Below are 24,363 nucleotides of genomic sequence, written 5' to 3'. Positions count from 1 at the left end.
CCAGGAAGAAGAGCATGTCATGGTGCTCGCCGCCCTGGCCCAGCTGCTGGCGAGCAATGAAAAGCCGCGGCGAGGTGGCTCGGCGCCGGGGCGGGTGAAAGCAAAGAACCGGCATCGTCTCGAAGGCTACTGCATGCTCTACTCCGACTACTTCGCCGATGCTCCACTTCACGGCGAGAAAACATTTCGGCGCCGTTATCGGATGAGCCGAAAGCTCTTCCTCAGGATTGTGAATTCCATCTGGGAGTTCGACAACTACTTCAAGTGCAAGATGGATTGCACCGGCGCCCTTGGATTCACCTCCATTCAGAAGTGCACGACAGCGATGAGGATGCTTGCATACGGAGCTCCCGGTGATTCACTTGATGACTATGGGCGCATGGCCGAGTCTACCAGCATAGAGTGTTTCTACAAGTTCTGTCGGGCAGTGGTGGCAGTGTTTGGACCGCAATACTTGAGAACACCCAATGCGGAAGACACTGCTCGGATCCTAGCACAGAATGCAACAAGAGGATTTCCTGGGATGCTTGGAAGCATCAACTGCATGCATTGAAAATGGAAGAATTGCCCATTTTCTTGGCAGGGGATGTACAAAGGCGCCAAAGGCGGTTGCAGTGTGGTACTTGAGGCTGTGGCCACACCAGACCTCTGGATTTGGCAATCTTTCTTTGGCATGCCAGGAACTCACAATGACATCAACGTGTTGTAGTGTTCTCCTGTCTTTGCCAAGCTTGTTGAAGGTTATTCTCCTCCGGTGAACTTCGAAATCAATGGGCGGCACTACAACAAAGGGTACTATCTAGCTGATGGCATCTATCTGAGATGATCGATATTTGTGAAGACAATCTCAAACCCTGTGGCAGGAGGCAAGAATGCCTGGTTTGCGAAGATTCATGAGGCTTGCAGGAAGGATGTCGAGCGGGCATTTGGTGTGCTCCAATCTCGATTTGCTGTTGTCCGGTACCCCGCTCAGACCTGGTCCAAAGATCAAATGTGGGAGATTATGACTTGCTGTGTCATCTTGCACAACATGATCATCGAGAGCGAGCAAGAAGACCCAGTGTTTGACACTGAACCATACTACAGGCAGGGTCCTCTAGCCGAAGTTGATCACCAGCTACCGGCAACCTGGACTGCCTATCTCAGTATGCGTCAGGAGATCCGAGACCCACAGGTGCATCATCAACTACAGAAAGATCTGATTGAGCACCTATGGAGGCTCAAGGGGGATGCCGTGTGATGAAATATGAGTTTTTATTTGATGAACTATATAATTTGTATTGAACTATTTGTTGTTGTACTATTTTGTTGAAGTATTTGATTTTTCTATGATGAAATATGTAATAAGAAAAAATTGTGTTGATAATTGAACGCCGAGAGACGGCAAACCACGTTGAATATGAGCCTATTCTCGCCCATATGGGTCCTTTATTCGCCGAAATGGAGCTGAAAAGTGGACCAATTTCGGCGACCGGGGGCGAGCTGGGGGCGACGACTGAGCGCAAAACCGCCCCCAGCGCCGATAGTATCACCGGCTCGCCCCCAGGGGGCGATTTTTATGCGTCCTGGGGGGAGGGGGGCAACGGCTGGAGATGCTCTAACAAATATTTGCACGCAACAGATCAACTAACTGATTTTACACTTTGGTGTCTCATGAATTCAGATTATTGTTTCATTAATGCAGATTATTTTTTTAATGAGATGCGTTTTTGATCGATAGTGAGGCGTCCATGATGACTTGGTTAATTTTCAAAAGGTGAGACCGTGAGTCAGGCTGATGAGCAAAGATGCCATATCTAATGAAATGGTTACCAACCAGGAAACTTCAATTAGTGGAGCTAGCTAGCTATAATATTTGATTTTGGGATTTGGAAGAGATGCACCGGTGGCCTCCATTTTACAAAACCCCTTCTCCACCGGTGAAGAAGGAAACAGGGGAGGCCACACCGTGCATTTCTTCGATCTTACTCACGGGAGTACATCGCAGGAGTAATCTCGATAGTACCGCTAATGCTACTACTATTACTACACCATCAACTGCAGCCAATTACTACTTGCTAATCCTTAATCACGTCGCCGATCTACTAATTAAAAACTGCACGCCATGCCATGCATGCTGGGCTTGGTACATATCCGACCGAGTGATCATTCATGCGTCGCTCCACGCGGCGAAAATGGGCATGTGAGCGATGGAAACGGCGGCCGGCCTCGCCGACGACGCCCAGGAACCCAGCGGCGCCAGAGTGCTCATCAGCTTCGGGGACGCCGCCGTTGTCGTGGCCGGCTGCTGCGGCGGCTTGGCGAAGAGCATAGACAGGCCACCGCCCCGGTCTGGGCTCTCCTCGCGGGAGTTGCTCAGGCTCGTCACCAGCGACGATGCGCCCGACATCGACATGTGCACGCGCGCGCCGTTGCCGCCCTGCGCGGTGTGGCCGTCCACGGTGACCAGGTCGTGCAGCGCCGAGAAGGCCTCGCCCGAGGACATGACGTCCTGGTTTCGGTGCTGGCCGCTGCCGCCGGTGTCCGTCCCCGGAGTAGACACGGGCACCAGGGCAGAGGCGGCGCAGTCGTCGGGGGCGGGGAGGGGCAGGGGCGCGGCGTTGGCGTCCTTGTTGCGCCTGGCGAGCTCGCCCGGGAGGAGCGTGTTGCTGGCCATGATCTTGTCGACGTCGTAGCGGGTGATGTCGAAGTTGGTGACGGCGTTGAGTCCCCGGAACTTGATGGCGGCGATGTCGTACGCCTCCGCGGCCTCCTCCTGGGTGCCTGCAACCACGGCGCGCCCATCATTGAAACGTACTACGTATACACAGCTACTGCACAATGCACATGCATGCAAAAATAATTGGATATGGAACGATCTCAAGTCTGGACAACTCTGAAGTCTGAACAAAGGAAGGAAACGCGCGGCGCGGCCGCGCGTCGTCATGATGACTGGCTGCCGCCATGGTCAAAGGTAGACGACGGCGACGAGGCATGCAAAAGCCGGAGAGCGCGCGTGCGATTTGGGACAGTGCGAAAACTAGGAAAGGCCAGCCTTATGCAAAAGCGAGCGAGAGAGAATCGGTCACGCATGCACAGGACCATACACACACACACACACACACACATACAAACACACACACACACACACACACACACACACACACACACGCACATGAGGAAGGAGAGAGAGAATGAGATATTTGTGTGTGTAGAGAGAGAGAGAGAGAGAGAGAGAGAGAGAGAGAGCATGAGAAAAGAAGAAGCTTAAAGCAAGAAAACATTCTAACTTTGGCAGGGAGAGGGGCATCATTTCCCTGCAACGACACGTATGATGATTGAGACCGGAACGCCCGGCATGCGCCCTCCAGCCGCGACACCATCTGCGTCACTCACCGCTCGCGAGCATGGCCATGGGCACAGCGCCACGGAAGTTCTAAGGATCTAGAGAGAGTGGCTGTGACGTACCGAAAGTGCCGAGATAGAGGTCCTTGTTGCCGGAGACGCGGCCGATGCGCGCCTGCCACCGCCCGTGCTGGTGGTGCCGGGTCACGCCACGGTACATGGACGCGCCACGCGAGAAGCCGCTGCTCTTCCTGCATGCACGCGCCACTCAAATCACTCTTCCTTCCCGTTCACACACATCACGAAACAAAGATTTGATCTCCATCATTCTATATATATAGACCACTTCCATTAAATTTACCTTCTAAGGTGTGCCACGTACTCCTGCCTCGTCATGTTCTTCATCTCCTCCAGCTCCTGCTGGTAGTCCTCGAGCTGCACCAGGAAAACACCATGTTAGTTAGTAATCAAACTATGATTAAACTGAGAAAAGGTAAATAGATGTACATGTAATTTAAGGGCTTACCGGGAAGTTGATATGGGTGGAAGGCCCCCAGTACTTGAGCGCCGCCTGGTCGTAGGCTCTCGCCGCCTTCTCCTCCATGTCATACCCTCCTGTAAAGTAAAAAATAAACATTGTTTTAACCTTTTTACCACACACTCCCCAACAAGAGCATGAACACGTAGTAGTACCCAATAGTAGTACTGTATTACATTGCACTACTTACCGAGGTAAACTGCATAGCCAGCGGCCGAGTAGTTAGTTCATCACCATGCGGGGGACATTGGTTAACAAGCTTGGTTAGCCACTAATGATAGAGATAAATCTTGCTTTAGGGGTCGGTTAGGTTCAAGTACCTTGCCTCCCTTTCCTGGTCTGGCCTTCCTTCTTGCAGCTGTTGTCCCACAGGTGCGCCTCATACCGCCCCGTCCACCTATGCCTGCTAATTAACCACACGTTAATCTCCTGCTCTACTTCTTGCCCGGCTAATTAATCACGTGCTCATGGGGTGGGCTGGGGTGTACCTGGTGACGCCACGGTACTGCGACGTGCGCTGCCCGAACGTGTCGATGGACTTGCGGTGGTGCACCGGCTGCTTCTGCCCCGCCGTCGCGCCACCGCGTTTTCGCCCGCCGTCCACCGTCGCCACGACGCCGCCGTACTCGGCCCCCGCGGTAACGCAGCTGGAGAGCGACCCGGCGGAGCTCATGGAGAGTGCCAGAGGGTGGTGGTGAAGATGCTGCTGCCGGTCCGCCGCCGCGGACAAGACGTTCTCGGCTGTGGCGTACGCGGTGGCACCGCGCGCGACCTGCACCCAGTTCGCCATGGCCGTGGCTGCCGCGGCGTCCTCATCGGCCGCCAGCACCGATGCCGTTGCGGGCCCGCCGTACACGTCGTATGCTTGCTGCAGGAAGCCGCCGCCGTGGCTCTGTCCGTGTTGCCCACCTGCTCCGCCACCGCCGCTGTAGTAATAGAAGTTGGAGGTGTTGTCCAGGCTCAGCGCCATCGCCGGTTGCCCCGCGCCCAGAAAGTCCTCCAGCTTCGGACCTGGTTAATGAAACCGGAATCACGCCATGAACTCCAAGAACCTAATGGCTGATCTCGGTCGACGGAGGAAATATATAGGCGTATATTTCCGGTGATGAAGTACGTACCGTGGTGATCTTGTTGATCGGTTCGGCGTAGAGCTTCCATGATGCAGAGGGAGCCGTCTGACTTGAGAGGCATGGATGCTAGCTGCGAATAGTACCCGCCGGTGGCGACGTCGCTGCCGAGGCTGTAGGCGGCGGCGACGGAGCTGGGGTAGAATAGGCCCTGGTGTTGTTGCTGCTGCTGCTGCACGTGGTTGTGTTCGTCCATGTGCGGCGAGAGCGAGAAGCCCAGCCAGCCACTCGCCGCCGCGTTGCTGCCGCCATTCCCATTGCCGTTGTTGTTGGTCATCCTGCAGAGCCAAGCTATCTGGCTAGCTAGAGATAGATCGACGAGAAAGAAGAATGAGTTGGAGGTCGATCGGTGGCGGCACTGGTGAACAATGGATAGAGATAGACCAGCTAATGGTCAATGCCCTCCCCGCATTGCTTCAAATGGAGATGGGGCAAGAAGAAGAAGTAGGAGGGAGAGAAGATGAAGATGAGGATGAAGGCGAAGATGAAGTGAGCAAGTGTGTTTTTGCGCGTGGCTTTAAAATAAGCAAAAGGAATGAGCTGAGCTGAGCTGCTCTCTATATGTGACCCAAAAAAAAAGCTCTTAATGGCGTTTATTATGACGATCAGACCAATACAATAACACACACTCTCTCTCATGCCCCAGCTTGGGATCTGTGTAGAACCCCTTCCCCCTCTCTCTCCGCTCTGGTCACAATGACACAAAGGAAAAGACGAAGGAAACTTGCATCGCATGGGCATATTGCTGTTTGTGTGTGTGTATACTGTATAGTATTGATTCTGTGTGGTACAGTATGTATGGGTGTAGCCATCAGGTAGCTAGCTAGGTATGCATGTAGTACTTTCGTTGTTGTACTAGGTCTACTAGCATTCAAGCAGAGGCATGTAGATACTGCACTGCACAACTTGTCACCTCACAGCAGATGCAGTTCTCCTCAATGCAACTTTATTTCTACATAACTCAACCCCTCTCTTTAATGGTTACCTTTAAAAAGGAAAAGAAAAACTCATGTATCCTTAAAAAACTGCAAGTAATCTACATGCATGTGTGAAATTTATACTATATAAATGGAAATGTTAACGCCCACACGTATGGGCGTTAGCCAACTCGTTCACACGCCTTCATTGCCGTCCAGCGCTTTTTGCACGAATCTTGGCATGAAAAGACTGAATTTATGTGCCACGTAGGACAACTCGTGTGTGTGGCGTGTGAGGGAGTTCGCCCGCACGCCGTTTTCTCTCCGCGGTCAACGGTTCGCCAGTCGGGGCGTGCGATGAAATTGATGTCGCGCCCGCACGCCACGCACCATTTCTGTTCCCCATCTCCCACGACTGCCCATTCTCCCACTCTCCCACACCCAGGCTGTCATTTGCCATGTCTTTTGAGGGGTACATGGCAACTGCCCTATTTGTGATAGTAAACAGATGGCAACTCTTTTTCACCCGAACATGTTATTGTTGCCACGTCTGTTTGTAGCACTACATGGCAACTGTCTAGTGTTAGTAGGTGGCAACTCCTAAAGATACCACCATCGCCCACATGCCCGTCTCCTCTCCCACACACCAAAGCTATCAGTTGCCATGTGTTTTTGGAGCGTACATGGCAACTGACTCTAGCGTGCTTGTAAGCAGATGGCAACTCTCTCTTTACTCGAAACATGCTTTTTGCCATGTTTTTTTAGTGCTACATGGCAACTGTCCAGTGTTAGTAGGTGGCAATTCCTAAAGTTTTTCAAATCATGGTAACTGTAGTAGACCAGACCATACATGGAAACAACTGCAGTTGCCCAAAAAGGACATCCGGCACTTGACCTAAGATGGCAACTGCAGTTGAGAAACCATGCCAACTGTAGTTGTCCGACATGGCAACTGTAGTTCAGCAACATGGCAATTGTAGTTCAGCAACATGGCAACATGGCAACTGAAAAGGGTCCGGACCATGGCAATCGCGACGGGGCGCGTGGTTACTGACACGCAGGGCGTGTGACACACAGAACGTGTGGCTCGCAGGCGGGGAGGGGCGACGGCCGAGACGAGTCGTGTGGGCCGCGTGCTCGCTCGCCCGTACGTGCTCGTGTGGGGCGATCGTGCTGCACCGGACGTGCGGTCTGTGGCTGCGCGCGTCCGGACGCGGTCGTGCGGGCGGGGTCGTCTCCGTGCCACACAGGGCGTGTGGCACAACCACCCAATACACCACACGTGTGGCAGTTATCGACGTCCTATATAAATACCTTTTGATGCTCGGCCTACATGGAGATCTTTTTTTTGAAAAATTCAAAAGCAATTGTTTCAATGATTCAAAATTTCTGAAAAAAAAAATCCACAGTATCATATGGATGTATGCTCCATGTGTGCAAATTTTTATGATGAATACATTGACACGCGAGCTACAAAAAAAAGACAAATTGGTGATTTTGAACAGAGTGAACATTGCATGTACTGTTCACTATATAAAACCAATGGTTTTCACTTTTTTGTGTAGCTCACAAATCAATGTTTTTTCTCGGCATCTTACACACATTTAGTATACATCCAAATGCCAACATGCAATTTTTTCAGATGTTTTTTGAACTTTGAAATGTGATTTTTTTGAATGTTTCAAAAAAGGGCTCCATGTAGCCCGAGCAAACGTCGCTCTCATTTACTACCTCCGTTTCAAAATAGATGACCGAATTGAGTCATCTATTTTGAAATGGAGGGAATATACAACAAATACAAGGGATAATGGGAGCACATCGGTTCGGCCTAAAGCGCCGCCGCATGGATATGTGAAGATCCACGTTGACACGTGCATTGCTAGGAGTCAAGTTAGGGGATCAGCAGCGGCTGTCTACCGAGATGTAGAGGGTAACTACTTAAGCTCATGTTTGGTGATTCATGGTATTAACAACATCGTAACATTGGAAATCATTGCTTACCAAGAGGCTCTTTCTCTAGCGGATGATTTGATGGTGCATAACTTCACTGTTGCCTCGGACTCGAAGCAGGTAGTAAGTGACATCCACCAAGGAAGCCATGGACCATTTTAAAACATTATTAGGGAGATTAATAATAGGGCATCAATGTTTAATTGCAAGTTTACTTTTGAAGGCAGAGCTGCTAACAGTGATGCAGATAGGTTAGAAAAGTTCTCTCATTCTCTTGATCAGAGGAGGCACGTTTGGTTAGTCCAACCCCATGATCCCTTTGTAATTTCACTCCATGTGAATTTCGAGTAATAAAACTTGATGATACCCATAAAAAAATACTAGCACTATATTACCGTTGATGCTAACCCATACTACAATGATCAAGTTAGTCAGAGAAGTATATTTCACGGAAGGGAAAAGGCATGCAGGTGTGAACTGTAAAATAAAAGAAATAGTTAAAATAAAAATAATTTTTTAAGGTGAACATGAACATGTCTTCTAACCACATATAAATTTTCGTCGAGAAAAAAACATGTGTGGTGGTCTAAAAAAGACTCTTCTTCCGCGTAGACCATACAACACATGCCTTTTCTCCATGCAAACTTGCAAGCAATTAGACAACACCAACATATATATGTTTAGATATAAAAAGAAATTTTAGTGTAAATTGACATATCTCTATATATGGTAGAACATGATTTGTAATCCGTATTCTACCTTATCTTTAGGAGAGACTTCTTATCCTTGAAGGCTTGCACTATATATTTTCCACACGTATTATGTCAATTCCCCCTTCTATAATCCTTTTGCATAGTATCATACACAAGTTCCTAGACCTAGCTCCACCACAGCTTCCGCGTCGGACCGCCCCTCAGGGAGTTGGACCCATGATCTTCACTAGGGGGTGTGCAACCATCACAAACTTCTTCGTTATCCCCTCCAGTCGTAGTGTCGCCGGAAGTGGTCTATATGGCCATCCCATGTGGTAATGTATACCTTCCACCGTTTGTGCACGGTCTTTGTCACATCGTTGGGTTCTTCCCCCTACTTCGAACAATGCCACTGTGCTTCCACAGGAAAACAATGTGGCCCCTTCAAGCTACCCCTGGTTCCGCATACAACCACTTATTCGTCTTTGTCTGGCAAAAGCTATTCATCAACGTCATCGTCTCTTTACTAACTACTTCGTCTACTATGACTTGGGCTATATTGGCACGTTCTACCATATGTTGTTTTGCACCATAACTATCATAAAAGACCTATGTGTTAGTGCCTCTAACATGGCGTACTATTTGTGATGGTCCCTGTCTATGCACACCTAGTACTGGTAACATCGACGTGTGACTTTGTCCCAACATGTCTTTGGGCATAGCAAACTTGGTAAGATGCCTCGTCTATGATGGATTCGACATCAAAACCCTCCTCAACAACTGCCTGGATCACATCTTCGTCTTCTTCTGACGCATCACAGTGTCCTCGACTCCATGACGCTTTCTTGAGCACATGGCTTCATGTGCAACTATCTTGATCATGGCAACCTTGATATCAACCATGACGTCCACTCGCACGGCTACCTCGACCATGGCTCCACCATCCTATGCTCTCTACTACCTCGACATCAGCACAAAGGGTTATCTTCTCGCTTAAGCACCTCGTCAACTTCTTCTACGGTCAAGGTAATCACGACGCGGCAACCTCCACGACGCTCCCAGTACGACTGCTAAGAGGATGTGTCATCCTGTTTTTTTACCTTTGGTTTCTCTCTAGTCTGACTATCCACATCGTTTGTATTGTCTGCGATGTTACTGCTATGACTATTTGTGATGTTAGAGCATATTGACATATTTGGTAGAGTAGTATTCGTAATCCATCTCCTACCTTATCTATAGGAGAGTCTTTTTACCCTCCAAGGCGTGTACAACACACAACGCATTAAGCCACCCCCTCCCCCCCCTCTCTCTAATTTACTTACAAAAAACCACTCATATGTATGTCTGAATAAATGTATCATGAAGAGTGTGCATGCTCATTTGTATCTCGGGTCTGCATAACATCTTTATACAAGTGTATGAGTGAACTTTTCAGGATGATGTTGAGGCGGCGAAAAAAAAACACTTACAAAGTTGCATGTAGGTCCTCACTTAAAGCTATTAGTTTGTGACTCAAAGGAGGCAAAGTCAATGTCATATCTATTATTCATACCAATACTTGTTGTTTACTCATGTGACCTCTCACATGTGTGCAATTACAACGGTTCACATAGTATTCAATGGTTCACTCTTACCCTAAGCATATCTTCATAATATTGTTTACAACCATTTTAGTTCACATAGTATTCATGTCTCTCACGATTAAGGTTTCAGCGGATTAAGTTCTGACTCAACGGCACTTTATTTCTAAATTTGATAGACCTAGATCAAATTAGAGTACAAGGTTTAGATCACGACCTAATGTGATATCTCTGCCCAATCAGTCATGCATGTACGTGTGGAAAATATCCATGGTTCACAGTTCCATCGAATGAATGTGCAATACCCCTGCCCAACCAAGTTGTTTTCCAAATTGTTTGGGAACCGACATTTAATCGTCGTCTGTCTAGAATGTCTTCTTTTAGCAGTGAGCAACAAGTCTATATATATATGCACCAAATTTTCTTTCATTTTATGTATCTCTTCTGCAGTTACAAGGTGAGATCTTGTACCTAGCTAGCCACTCGTATTTTACTGTACGTACCCTTCGGTAAATATACATATGTGCGTGTGGTCCACCTCATATACGTATTATTATATGTACACACACACACACACACACACATATATATATATATTGGATTGATCGTTGAGATGTTGGTTTAGTTTCAGGGCATCTTCAACAGGTTGTATGTTAGTCTTGTTGGTAAAATGTCCATGTCATCAACCAACAAGATATCATACAACTACTCCAATGAGTTGTATCTAAGTTATCCACTAGATGATAAGAAAATAAATGTGATTGCTCTCCATTTCACCTTGGAGCTTGTGCAAAGGTATGTGATTGCTCTCTATCTTAGCAATGACATACAACTTTGCTCTCTCTCCGCATTTGTTACATGCCACATCATCGCTATGTCCTAGATGGCAAATTTACCAACACCTATCTTACAACTGTTGGAGATGCCCTCACTCGCATAAAAGGTCATGTACAACTTAATAACTAAATGCGAATTAGTTCAGACAGTGATTATTAGTTTAGCATAAAAATTTGCAAAATCTCCATAAATAATCCTACAGGGGTGGTGTTCTGAGTAGCTACATAGGCCTTGACTTTCATATACATGCTTGCCCTGTACAATTATTGTACGTACTTATACAAGCAGACTTACATACGGTTGTCCTTTATTACTGGAGTTAAAAACAAACAGCAGTATAAATCCTTGCGATTGTACAATATGCTACTCCCTCTGTTCCAAAATATAAAAACGTTTTTCACATTACACTAGTGTCAAAAATATTCTTATATTATGAGACGGGGAGAGTACATTAGTAGGGCAGTGCATGGTCGCATACCTTAACTGCGGCAAATTAAAAAGAGGGTTGCATGTCCAAACCTGCACCAGTAACCTGGCGCAGTGATGTATACAGTATTATAGACACAGTATAAAAATATAAAATCATTTGGAAAGTTGAAGGTCTTCTAAGAGAGAGAGAGAGAGTGCAAGGGTATATTTTTAAATGCATACAGGGGTATTTATGTCAATGTGACTGATAGATGCATGTCACTGCTAAGATAGAGTAGATTGTTTTCTTTTGAATTTTGGGTAAGTCAACAGCTGCAGACAAAAAAGAGAGATGTCGGTCAATAGGATGTTCCCATGAATGTTGTAGGACATGAGAGAGAGAGAGAGAGAGAGAGAGAGAGAGAGAGAGAGAGAGAGAGAGGGGAAAAGCTGTTGCTAATTGGGAGGTATCAGTAGTATATGAGCATCTCCTTTGAGAGCATGCTTGGCTAGTTCTTGACAGCCAGCCACTAGATCCGGCCCCTCTCTCTTCTTGGACTCTTGCCTCGTTGAGGCAGATCCCTAAATCAAGGGAAACAGTGGCTGCAATCTTTTCCCCGATGAAACGTCGCCTGGAATACGAGTGCATGTATGGTATCTCTGGCATGGAGCATCTTTTTGGTTAAAAGGTTTCAAGCTATTTTGTTGATTAGTTTAATTCCTCGCAACTTTATCCAGAAGAATGGTTTGGCATGTTTGGCCTAGTGAATAATTTTATTTTATGAATATCTTTGTAGTTTGAACTTTGAAATCGCCAAGACTTATCCTTTTTTGTCGTACGTTTTTTGATTTGCAGATTTGCATGCGGTGGGAACATCCTAAGAGCAACTCTAGCAAACCCCGTAAAAAGTCCCGACCCGCAAAATAACCGCCAAAATGCGGATCGACGTGGAAAATCTCGCACGAACAGACATCGCAAACGTGGCCGGCCCGCAAAAATTGTTGAGGGGCGCGGCAAAATCTCGGCCCCAACCCACAAATACGCGGGTTTCCGCCTTGCCCCTACGGTGCCCCGTATCGCAGTGAAGAGGTTGGCGCGAGGGACATTTCAGCTCGCGCCCTTTCTCCATCTCCTTCCGCCGCCCGTCCGCCCTTGGTTCCACCCGTCTGCCGCCGGCGATTCCGGCCAAATCTACGGGCGGAATCGCGCCGCGAGGGCACCCCCCACCCTCCAGCACCGATTCACTGCACCCCCCCGGATCCGGCGAGAAGAGCTGCCCCTCGTCGCTGTCGCCGTCGGGGGTCGACCGCCCTCGAGCCCGCCCCTCGCCGCCACCCGGGATCACCCGCCACACGAGCCGCCGGTCAGTGTTTGTTTTGTGCTTTGTGCCAAGTGTTATGCATAGTTGATTGATGCGGCGTGCGATTTTTGTCCATGTAGATGGAATTGAGCCCATGCGAGAAGTTCTTGCTCTCCGATTCGGATGACTCGGATGTTGAGACGATGATTGCAACCTTTTGGCAGCAGACAATAGTGATGGCACTTACCGTGAAGGAGCACGAAGACGAGAATCGGAAGAGGCGACGAGGATCGACCGTCGGTCGTCTTTGCATTCCTCGGAACGAGATGTTGACGCAAGACTACTTCGCGGAGATTCCAACATATCCACCGCACCTCTTCCGGAGAAGGTACCGAATGCGCTGATCCCTCTTTGTGAAAATTGTTCAAGCTTGTGAGGCAAATTGTCGGTATTTTTTACTCAAAGAAGAAATTTTGTGGGCTTAAAGGGATTTAGTGCATATCAAAAAAATTCCGCAGCTATGCGGGTGATTGCATATGGCGTTCCGGCTGACTATGCCTTTGAGTACCTTCGCATTGGTGAAGATACCACAATTGAGTCAGTGCGTAGAACTGCCAAAGTGATCATCCGTGTCTTTGGTCCTGAATATCTTCAGGCACCCAACGAGGATGACACAAAGAAATTGATGGCGTCTAATGAGAGGAGAGGTTGGCCTGGCATGCTAGGTAGCATTGGTTGTATGCATTGGACTTGGAAAAATTGCCAGAAGGCATGGCAAGGAATGTATTGTGGCAAGTCTCGTTATGCAACAATTATGCTAGAGGTCGTAGCATCTGAGGATTTATGGATTGGGCATTGCTTCTTTGGTATGCCGGGCACTCTCAATGATATCAATATGTTGCAACGGTCTCATTTGTTTGCTAGGCTTGCTAGTGATGATGCTCCTGCTTGCAACTACACTATCAATGGGCATGAATACAGAAAAAGGTACTATCTTGCAGATGGTATATACCCTCCTTGGTGCACCTTTGTCAAGCGCATCAAAGATCCCCAAACTAGAAAACATTGTGAATTCACAAGGGTGCAAGAGGCAGCCTGAAAAGACATTGAAAGAGCATTCGGGGTTTTGCAATGTAGATTTGCCATTGTTCATGGTCTTGCTCGTTTTTGGGACAAGAGGACCTTGAAAAATATCATGACATGTTGTGTTATCCTTCACAATATGATCCTCGAAGATGAGAGAGCATTGAACTTGGAGTTCTTCTATGACAATGTGGGTAGCCATGTCAAACCAGCTAGAGACCCTAACCGCATTAGAGCTTTTCTTCAGACCTACAAAGAGATAGAAAATGCAAACACCCACTTTCAACTTCAGGAGGATCTCATTGAGCACCATTGGCAAAGGGCTGGACAGTAACAAACTCATTTTTCTATTCATTTGAATTTGTATTCGAGACAAGTTTTGTATTGCATTATTTAGTTTGCTTCCGTGATTTGAATAATTATTTTGTTTGTTTTATTTTTGTGGTGTGGTACTGATATTTACGGACCGGCGGGATGCGGGATGCAGGGGCGCAAGAGCAGACCCCGCAAAGCCGGCCCGTAAAAAAGTATATTCCATGAATATCCTCTTATACGGGTCCGTTTGGGGGGTCTGCCTCTGCGGCCGTCCGCACCGGCCCAGAAAGCTGTTTTTCCGCGAATTGCAAACGCGTTATGCATGCCGACAGGATGCGGGGTCTGCTAGAGATGTTCTAAGGGCATCTCCAACGGCAACCCGCAAATTTCCTCTCGCATCCGTCCGCGGACAGAGGGTATTAGTTCGCGAATATGGATGCGGGAGGATGCCATCCAACACTAACCGCATACATTTCAACCCGCATTTTAACAAACCAGATGAAATTCATGCAACCGGCCGATATTCATCAAAGTTTGGATAGAAAATAGCACAAATCATCCATACATACCATGTAAATTAAGTCTAATACAACAAGGTCTCAAATTCGACTAGATCTCGGATGCCCAACAAGATTTCATAAACGGATTATGTCGTCCCAGACATACTCCCCTTTCAGCTTCATCCAACAATGCATGCACGTAAATGACCGTCCCTCTATCATGTGATACACCACGACAATGCGTGCGGGCTACATATAACGTGTAGGCCAACATTGAGTGAATGAATCAATCAAGGTTGAGCAAGAGGAAGAAAAATTTGGTGACGCTGATCTGGATAGCGTGCCAGTGATACGATAACGACCTCACATTGTGTGGTTGAATGCAGTACATGTCATAGGGCGCAATGTGCTTGCTCCCAGAAGGGCTCCCCTCTGCTCCTGGCTACGAAATCCGCGGATACAGCCAGCCACGCATCGCACAACAACTTATCCTTCATGGTCGAGTAGCTCACCATCCAGTGTACTCTAAAAAACGACATAGCATTTTTAAAATAAGCTCAATGGCATTTGACCGAACACCTGCCGGGCGTAGTGTCCACCATGGAGGTCCTCGACAAGGGGCAGATGTACCTGGGTACAAACGGCTTCAGGGTGGAAACCTCCACCGTAACAGCGAGCGGGCGCGTCATTGCTGGTTCCGGATGTCCGACAATGTCTCTGTGACGGCCGGAGACATATAGTAGCGGCGGCGGAGGTCGAGGGTGTGGTGCAAAGCAAGGGGGGAAGGGGCGGAGTGTAAGGAAATGGGACCAGGAGGGGGGATTGGGTGGGTCGGGGTGTTAGAGTCCTACGTTTCGGGTGTCCGGACTTCCGCAAACCTTGCGGTACTTTGTCTCCAATTTGTGGCAGAAATCGCGTCTGGACTGCCGTGCGGACCGATAAAGGCCTGCGTTCGATGACTTTTTTGGTCTGGACAACACAATTTGGACGGATGTGAGCAGTTTGCAGGTCCCCTTGAAGATGCCCTGATACAGGTATTCGTTGGCACATGATTGCATAGGGAGGAACGATGAGTGTTTTTGTCAAGGTTAGGAGCTCACCCTAGCTAAAAACTTAAGATTCTCCATCAGATGCTCTCTAGTGTCATTGCTTGTGGTCTACCTTGTATACTAGTAATATAATAGGGTCTACTTGAGTGTACCTTGTATACTAGAAATTGAATCAACAATGACGATGAAACATACCCCTCCGATTAAGATGATGTGATTTGATGGTCAAGTGTAAAATTAATCAGATAATTAATTATTAAGAGGATGGGTAGCACTAAAATTATAAGTACACTCCAGCGTGGCTGTCGTATGTCGTTGTCGGTGTTCTGGGAACAGGGGTACCCAGACTTGCCTGCCTGCGGCCTGCGGTGTGGCTCCATCGAGGGCCTGGTACGTCCCAGCTTCAGCATCAACAACTCAAGACCCTCGCAACGGGCTAAGCCTCGCGAGGCGGACGACACCAAGACCCCTCCGAAGAGCGGCCTCCTCAGGCTGGCTCCCGAGGAGTGGAGATTTCTATGCAGGCTTCACCTTATGAGGTTCGGATGACGTGAGCCATGACAACCAAGGCCAGGCGGGCGCCAGCGGGTGCACTGTACTAGTTTCCTCTTTGGTGCTAAGGAGGCAAGAACAGACGCGGAGTCCCGAGGAATCAGCCAAAGGTTTCCATTCTGGTGCAACAAGACCAAGACCGCCAGGATGTCAAGATGGAGGTCATTGCAGGCGAAGACTACTTTTGTTAGGATAGAATGTACTAGTTGTCTCCCTTTGAATTTGGCTGCTGTGGGAACCCTTCCCGCCTTCATTTGGGAAAAGGACCAAGGCCACTATAACTAGGACTTAGCCACCACCATAGAAGGGGGGAAGGGGGAGACCGGATCGGATCCATTCCACCCTCACACTCACCAGCTCATTCGAGCCCAAGAACACTCCTCCTCCTGAGGTTGTTCTCCCACTATATTAGTTCATCCTCAGCCCCTCGAGGCCAATCCACCACAAAGCAGGGGTAGGGTTTTACCATGCAAGGTGGCCCGACCCTGGGTAAACTGCCGTGTCTTGTTCCCTTCCTGTTCATCAAGCTAGGCCGAGAGATTGGCGAGTAGGCAGACTAGGGAGATTGAGTTCTTCTCACGCACCCCAGAGTTTGAACCTCTCAAGGGTCTGCGGAACCCGAAATCCGACATTTGGCATGCTAGGTAGGTGTTGGGGAATGTAGTAATTTCAAAAAATTTCCTACGCACACGCAAGATCATGGTGATGCATAGCAAGGAGAGGGGAGAGTGTTGCCCAAGTACCCTCGTAGACCGAAAGCGGAAGCGTTAGCACAACGCGGTTGATGTAGTCATACGTCTTCACGATCCGACCGATCAAGTACCAAACGTACGACACCTCCGAGTTCAGCACACGTTCAGCCCGATGACGTCCCTCGAACTCCGATCCAGCCGAGTGTTGAGGGAGAGTTTCGTCAGCACGACGGCGTGGTGACGATGATGATGTTCTACCGACGCGGGGCTTCGCCTAAGCACCGCTACAGTATTATCGAGGTGGACTATGGTGGAGGGGGGCACCGCACACGGCTAAAAGATCAAACGATCAATTGTTGTGTCTCTAGGGTGCCCCCTTGCCCCCGTATATAAAGGAGCCAGGGGGAGGTGCGCCGGCCAGGAGGGGGCGCGCCAGGAGGAGTCCTACTCCCACCGGGAGTAGGACTCCCTCCCTTTTCCTTGTTGGATTAGGAGTGGAGGGGGAAAGAGGAGGGAGAGAGGAAGGAAAGGGGGGGGGCGCCGCCTCCTCTCCTTGTCCTATTCGTACTTAGGGGGAGGGGCACGCGGCCCTACCCTGGCCGCCTCTCCTCTTCTCCACAAAGGCCCACTATGGCCCATTAAGCCCCTGGGGGGTTCCGGTACCCCTCGGTACTCCGGTAAAATCCCGATTTCACCCGGAACACTTCCGATATCCAAATATAGGCTTCCAATATATCAATCTTCATGTCTCGACCATTTTGAGACTCCTCGTCATGTCCGTGATCACATCCGGGACTCCGAAAAACCTTCGGTACATCAAAACTCATAATATAACCGTCATCGAATCTTTAAGCGTGCGGACCCTACGGGTTCGAGAACTATGTAGACATGACCGAGACACGTCTCCGATCAATAACCAATAGCGGAACCTGGATGCTCATATTGGCTCCCACATATTCTACGAAGATCTTTATCGGTCAAACCGCATAACAACATATGTTGTTCCCTTTGTCATCGGTATGTTACTTGCCCGAGATTCGATCGTCGGTATCTCAATACCTAGTTCAATATCGTTACCGGCAAGTCTCTTTATTTGTTCCATAATACATCATCCCGCAACTAACTCATTAGTTGCAATGCTTGCAAGGCTTAAGTGATGTGCATTACCGAGTGGGCCCAGAGATACCTCTCCGACAATCGGAGTAACAAATCCTAATCTCGAAATACACCAACCCAACAAGTACCTTCGTAGACACCTGTAGAGCACCTTTATAATCACCCAGCTACATTGTGACGTTTGGTAGCACACAAAGTGTTCCTCCGGTAAACGGGAGTTGCATAATCTCATAGTCATAGGAACATGTATAAGTCATGAAGAAAACAATAGCAACATACTAAACGATCGAGTGCTAAGCTAACGGAATGGGTCAAGTCAATCACATCATTCTCCTAATGATGTGATCCCGTTAATGAAATTACAACTCATGTCAATTGCTAGGAAACATAACCATCTTTGATTAACGATCTAGTCAAGTAGAGGCATACTAGTGACACTCTGTTTGTCTATGTATTCACACAAGTAATATGTTTCCGGTTAATACAATTCTAACATGAATAATAAACATTTATCATGATATAAGGAAATAAATAATAACTTTTATTATTGCCTCTAGGGCATATTTCCTTCAGTCTCCCACTTGCACTAGAGTTAATAATCTAGATTACACAGTAATGAATCTAACACCCATGGAGCCTTAGTGCTGATCATGTTTTGCTCATGGAAGAGGCTTAGTCAATGGGTGTGCAACATTCAGATCCGTATGTATCTTACAAATTCCCATGTCTCCCACCTGGACTAGATCCCGGATGGAATTGAATTGTCTCTTGATGTGCTTGGTTCTCTTGTGAAATCTGGATTCCTTCGCCAAGGCAATTGCACCAGTATTGTCACAAAAGATTTTCATTGGACCCGATGCACTAGGTATGACACCTAGATCGGATATGAACTCCTTCATCCAGACTCCTTCATTTGCTGCTTCCGAAGTAGCTATGTACTCCGCTTAACACGTAGATCCTGCCACGACGCTTTCTTTAGAATTGCACCAACTGACAGCTGCACCGTTCAATGTAAACATGTATCCGGTTTGCGATTTATAATCGTCCGGATCAGTGTCAAAGCTTGCATCGACATAACCATTTACGACTAGCTCTTTGTCACCTCCATAAACGAGAAACATATCCTTAGTCCTTTTCATGTATTTCAGGATGTTCTTGACCGCTGTCCAGTGATCCACTCCTGGATTACTTTGGTACCTCCCTGCTAGACTTATAGCAAGGCACACATCAGGTCTGGTACACAGCATTGCATACATGATAGAGCCTGTGGCTGAAGCATAGGGAACATCTTTCATCTTCTCTCTATCTTCTGCAGTGGTCGGGCATTGAGTCTTACTCAACTTCACATCTTGTAACACAGGCAAGAACCCTTTCTTTGCTTGATCCATTTTGAACTTCTTCAAAACTTTGTCAAGGTATGTGCTTTGTGAAAGTCCAATTAAGCGTCTTGATCTATCTCTATAGATCTTGTTGCCCAATATATAAGCAGCTTCACCGAGGTCTTTCATTGAAACACTCTTATTCAAGTATCCCTTTATGCTATCCAGAAATTCTATATCATTTCCAATCAACAATATGTCATCCACATGTAATATCAAAAATCCTACAGAGCTCCCACTCACTTTATTGTAAATACAGGCTTCTCCAAAAGTCTGTACAAAACCAAATGCTTTGATCACACTATCAAAGCGTTTATTCCAACTCCGAGAGTCTTGCACCAGTCCATAAATGGATCGCTGGAGCTTGCACACTTTGTTAGCTCCCTTTGGATCGACAAAACCTTCTGGTTGCGTCATATACAACTCTTCTTCCAGAAATCCATTCAGGAATGCAGTTTTGACATCCATTTGCCAAATTTCATAATCATAAAATGCGGCAATTGCTAACATGATTCGGACAGACTTGAGCATCACTACGGGTGAGAAAGTCTCATCGTAGTCAATCCCTTGAACTTGTCGAAAACCTTTTGCAACAAGTCGAGCTTTATAGACAGTAACATTACCGTCAGCGTCAGTCTTCTTCTTGAAGATCCATTTATTCTCAATGGCTTGCCGATCATCAGGCAAGTCAACCAAAGTCCACACTTTGTTCTCATACATGGATCCCATCTCAGATTTCATGGCCTCAAGCCATTTTGCGGAATCTGGGCTCACCATCGCTTCTTCATAGTTTGTAGGTTCGTCTTGGTCTAGTAACATAACCTCCAGAACAGGATTACCGTACCATTCTGGTGCGGATCTTACTCTGGTTGACCTACGAGGTTCAGTAACAACTTGATCTAAAGTTCCATGATCATCATCATTAACTTCCTCACTAGTTGGTGTAGGCGTCACAGGAACCGGTTTCTGTGATGAACTACTTTCCAATAAGAGAGCAGGTACAATTACCTCATCAAGTTCTACTTTCCTCCCACTCACTTCTTTCGAGAGAAACTCCTTCTCTAGAAAGGATCCATTCTTAGCAATGAATGTCTTGCCTTCGGATCTGTGATAGAAGGTGTACCAAACAGTCTCCTTTGGGTATCCTATGAAGACACATTTCTCCGATTTGGGTTCGAGCCTATCAGGTTGAAGCTTTTTCACATAAGCATCGCAGCCCCAAACTTTAAGAAATGACAACTTCGGTTTCTTGCCAAACCACAGTTCATAAGGCGTCGTCTCAACGGATTTCGATGGTGCCCTATTTAACGTGAATGCAGCCGTCTCTAAAGCATAACCCCAAAACTATAGCGGTAAATCAGTAAGAGACATCATAGATCGCACCATATATAGTATAGTACGATTACGACATTCGGACACACCATTACGCTGTGGTGTTCCGGGTGACGTGAGTTGCGAAACTATTCCGCATTGTTTCAAATGTAGACCAAACTCGTAACTCAAATATTCTCCTCCACGATCAGATCGTAGAAACTTTATTTTCTTGTTACGATGATTTTCAGCTTCACTCTGAAATTCTTTGAACTTTTCAAATGTTTCAGACTTATGTTTCATTAAGTAGATATAGCCATATCTTCTTAAATCATCTGTGAAGGTGAGAAAATAACGATATCCGCCGCGAGCCTCAACATTCATCGGACCACATACATCTGTATGTATGATTTCTAACAAATCTATTGCTCTCTCCATAGTACCGGAGAACGGCGTTTTAGTCATCTTGCCCATGAGGCACGGTTCGCAAGTAGCAAGTGATTCATAATCAAGTGGTTCCAAAAGTCCATCAGTATGGAGTTTCTTCATGCGCTTTACACCGATATGACCTAAACGGCAGTGCCACAAATAAGTTGCGCTATCATTATCAACTCTGCATCTTTTGGCTTCAATATTATGAATATGTGTATCACTACTATCGAGATTTATCAAAAATAGACCACTCTTCAAGGGTGCATGACCATAAAAGATATTACTCATATAAATAGAACAACCATTATTCTCTGATTTAAATGAATAACCGTCTTGCATCAAACAAGATCCAGATATAATGTTCATGCTCAACGCTGGCACCAAATAACAATTATTTAGGTCTAATACTAATCCTAAAGGTAGATGTAGAGGTAGTGTGCCCACGGCGATCACATCGACTTTGGAACTGTTTCCCACGCGCATCGTCACCTCGTCCTTGGCCAGTGTTCACTTAATCCGCAGTCCCTGTTTTGAGTTGCAAATATTAGCAACGGAACCAGTATCAAATACCCAGGTGATACTGCGAGCTCTGGTAAGGTACACATCAATAATATGTATATCACATATACCTTTGTTCACCTTGCCATCCTTCTTATCCGCCAAATACTTGGGGCAGTTCCGCCTCTAGTGACCAGTCTGCTTGCAGTAGAAGGACTCAGTTTCAGGCTTAGGTCCAGACTTGGGTTTCTTCTCTTGAGCAGCAACTTGCTTGCTGTTCTTCTTGAAGTTCCCCCTCTTCTTCCCTTTGCCTTTTTCTTGAAACTGGTGGTCTTATTGACCATCAACAGTTGATGCTCCTTCTTGATTTCTACCTCCGCAGCCTTTAACATTGCGAAGAGCTCGGGAATCGTCTTATCCATCCCTTGCATGTTATAGTTCATCACGAAGCTCTTATAGCTTGGTGTGAGTGATTGAAGAATTCTATCAATGACGCTATCATTCGGAAGATTAACTCCCAGTTGAATCAAGTGATTGCAGTACCCAGACATCTTGAGTATATGCTCACTGACAGAACTATTCTCCTCCATCTTGCAGCTGTAGAACTTATTGGAGACTTCATATCTCTCAATCCGGGCATTCTTTTGAAATATTAACTTCAATTCCTGGAACATCTCATATGCTCCATGACATTCAAAACATCGTTGAAGTCCCGGTTCTAAGCCGTAAAGTATGGCACACTGAACTATCGAGTAGTTATCAACACGTGACTGCCAGGCATTCACAATGTCTGAAGTTGCTGGCGCAGATGGTACTCCTAGCGGTGCTTCCAGGACGTAACTCTTCTGTGCAGCAATGAGGATAATCCTCAAGTTATGGACCCAGTCCGTGTAATTGCTACCATCATCTTTCAACTTTGCTTTCTCAAGGAACACATTAGAATTCAACCGAACAACAACACTGGCCATCTATCTACAATCAACATAGACAAGCAAGATACTATTAGGTACTAAGTTCATGATAAATTTAAGTTCAATTAATCATATTACTTAAGAACTCCCACTTAGATAGACATCCCTCTAATCTTCTAAGTGATCACGTGATCCAAATCAACTAAACCATAACCGATCATCTCATGAAATGGAGTAGCTTTCAATTGTGAACATCACTATGTTGATCATATCTACTATATGATTCATGCTCGACCTTTCGGTCTCAGTGTTCCGAGGCCATATCTGCATATGCTAGGCTCGTCAAGTTTAACCTGAGTACTCTGCGTGTGCAAAACTGGCTTGCACCCGTTGTAGATGGACATAGAGCTTATCACACCCGATTATCACGTGGTGTCTGGGCACGACGAACTTTGGCAACGGTGCATACTCAGGGAGAACACTTTTATCTGGAAATTTAGTGAGAGATCATCTTATAATGCTACCGTCAATCAAAGCAAGATAAGATGCATAAAAGATAAACATCACATGAAATCAATATAAGTGATATGATATGGCCATCATCATCTTGTGCTTGTGATCTCCATCTCCGAAGCACCGTCATGATCACCATCGTCACCGGCACGACACCTTGATCTCCATCGTAGCATCGTTGTCGTCTCGCCAATCTTATGCTTCTACGACTATCACTACCGCTTAGTGATAAAGTAAAGCATTACAGAGCGATTGCATTGTATACAATAAAGCGACAACCATATGGCTCCTGCCAGTTGCCGATAACTCGGTTACAAAACATGATCATCTCATACAATAAATTTAGCATCATGTCTTGACCATATCACATCATAACATGCCCTGCAAAAACAAGTTAGACGTCCTCTACTTTGTTGTTGCAAGTTTTACGTGGCTGCTACTGGGCTTAGCAAGAACCGTTCTTACCAACGCATCAAAACCACAACGATAGTTTGTCAAGTTGGTGCTGTTTTAACCTTCGCAAGGACCGGGCGTAGCCACACTCGGTTCAACTAAAGTTGGAGAAACTGACACCCGCCAGCCACCTATGTGCAAAGCACGTCGGTAGAACTAGTCTCGCGTAAGCGTACGCGTAATGTCGGTCCGGGCCACTTCATCCAACAATACCGCCGAACGAAAGTATGACATGCTGGTAAGCAGTATGGCTTATATCGCCCACAACTCACTTGTGTTCTACTCGTGCATATGACATCTACGCATAAAACCAGGCTCGGATGCCACTGTTGGGGAACGTAGTAATTTCAAAAATTGTCCTACGCACACGCAAGATCATGGTCATGCATAGCAACGAGAGGGAAGAGTGTTGTCCACGTACCTTCCTATACCAAAAGCGGAAGCGTTAGCATAACGCGGTTGATGTAGTCATACGTCTTCACGATCCGACCGATCAAGTACCGAACGTACGCACCTCCAAGTTCAGCACACATTTAGCCCGATGATGTCCCTCGAACTCCGATCCAGCCGAGTGTTGAGGGAGAGTTTCGTCAGCACGACGGCGTGGTGACGATGATGATGTTCTACCGACGCGGGGCTTCGCCTAAGCACCAGTACAGTATTATCGAGGTGGACTATGGTGGAGGGGGGCACCGCACACGGCTAAATGGTCAAACGATCAATTGTTGTGTCTCTAGGGTGCCCCCTTGCCCCCGTATAAAAGGAGCAAGGGGGAAGGTGCGGCCGGCCAGGAGTGGGCGCGCCAGGAGGAGTCCTACTCCCAATGGGAGTAGGACTCCCTCCCTTTTCCTTGTTGGATTAGGAGTGGAGGGGGAAAGAGGAGGG

General features: G+C 47.1%; 1 protein-coding gene across 2 annotated transcripts; it reads right to left on the bottom strand.

Moving 5' to 3' along the window:
* Nucleotides 1-1,825: 1,825 nt before the first annotated feature.
* Nucleotides 1,826-5,558, bottom strand: LOC119354777 (AP2-like ethylene-responsive transcription factor CRL5). 2 transcript variants are annotated; one of them, XM_037621523.1, is made up of 8 exons: nt 4,981-5,558; nt 4,351-4,873; nt 4,183-4,268; nt 4,053-4,061; nt 3,851-3,939; nt 3,686-3,759; nt 3,448-3,575; nt 1,826-2,763 (listed from the first exon to the last, which is right to left on the bottom strand). In XM_037621523.1, the coding sequence occupies exons 1-8, from the start codon at nt 5,264-5,266 to the stop codon at nt 2,150-2,152; spliced, it is 1,809 nt and encodes a 602-aa protein (XP_037477420.1). In that variant the 5' UTR covers nt 5,267-5,558; the 3' UTR covers nt 1,826-2,149. The 2 variants fall into 2 exon arrangements, with proteins under 2 accessions (XP_037477420.1, XP_037477421.1); XM_037621524.1 differs by having other exon boundaries at nt 4,183-4,265; nt 4,981-5,556.
* Between the last annotated feature and the right edge of the window lie 18,805 nt (nt 5,559-24,363).

This window comes from Triticum dicoccoides, chromosome 2A, assembly GCF_002162155.2.
Source record: "Triticum dicoccoides isolate Atlit2015 ecotype Zavitan chromosome 2A, WEW_v2.0, whole genome shotgun sequence".
NCBI lineage: Eukaryota > Viridiplantae > Streptophyta > Magnoliopsida > Poales > Poaceae > Triticum > Triticum dicoccoides.
The sequence above is the reverse complement of the archived record's forward strand: the minus strand, read 5'-3'. Positions and strand labels throughout refer to the sequence as shown.

What these genes read in the sequence shown, in the direction of transcription:
- LOC119354777 (XM_037621523.1), bottom strand. Translation starts at nt 5,266, where the DNA reads ATGACCAACAACAACGGCAATGGGAATGGCGGCAGCAACGCGGCGGCG. An exon ending in CGATCAACAAGATCACCACG is followed by an intron (nt 4,874 to 4,980) that starts GTACGTACTTCA and finishes TTCATTAACCAG; the next exon opens with GTCCGAAGCTGGAGGACTTT. An exon ending in CAGTACCGTGGCGTCACCAG is followed by an intron (nt 4,269 to 4,350) that starts GTACACCCCAGC and finishes GTGGTTAATTAG; the next exon opens with CAGGCATAGGTGGACGGGGC.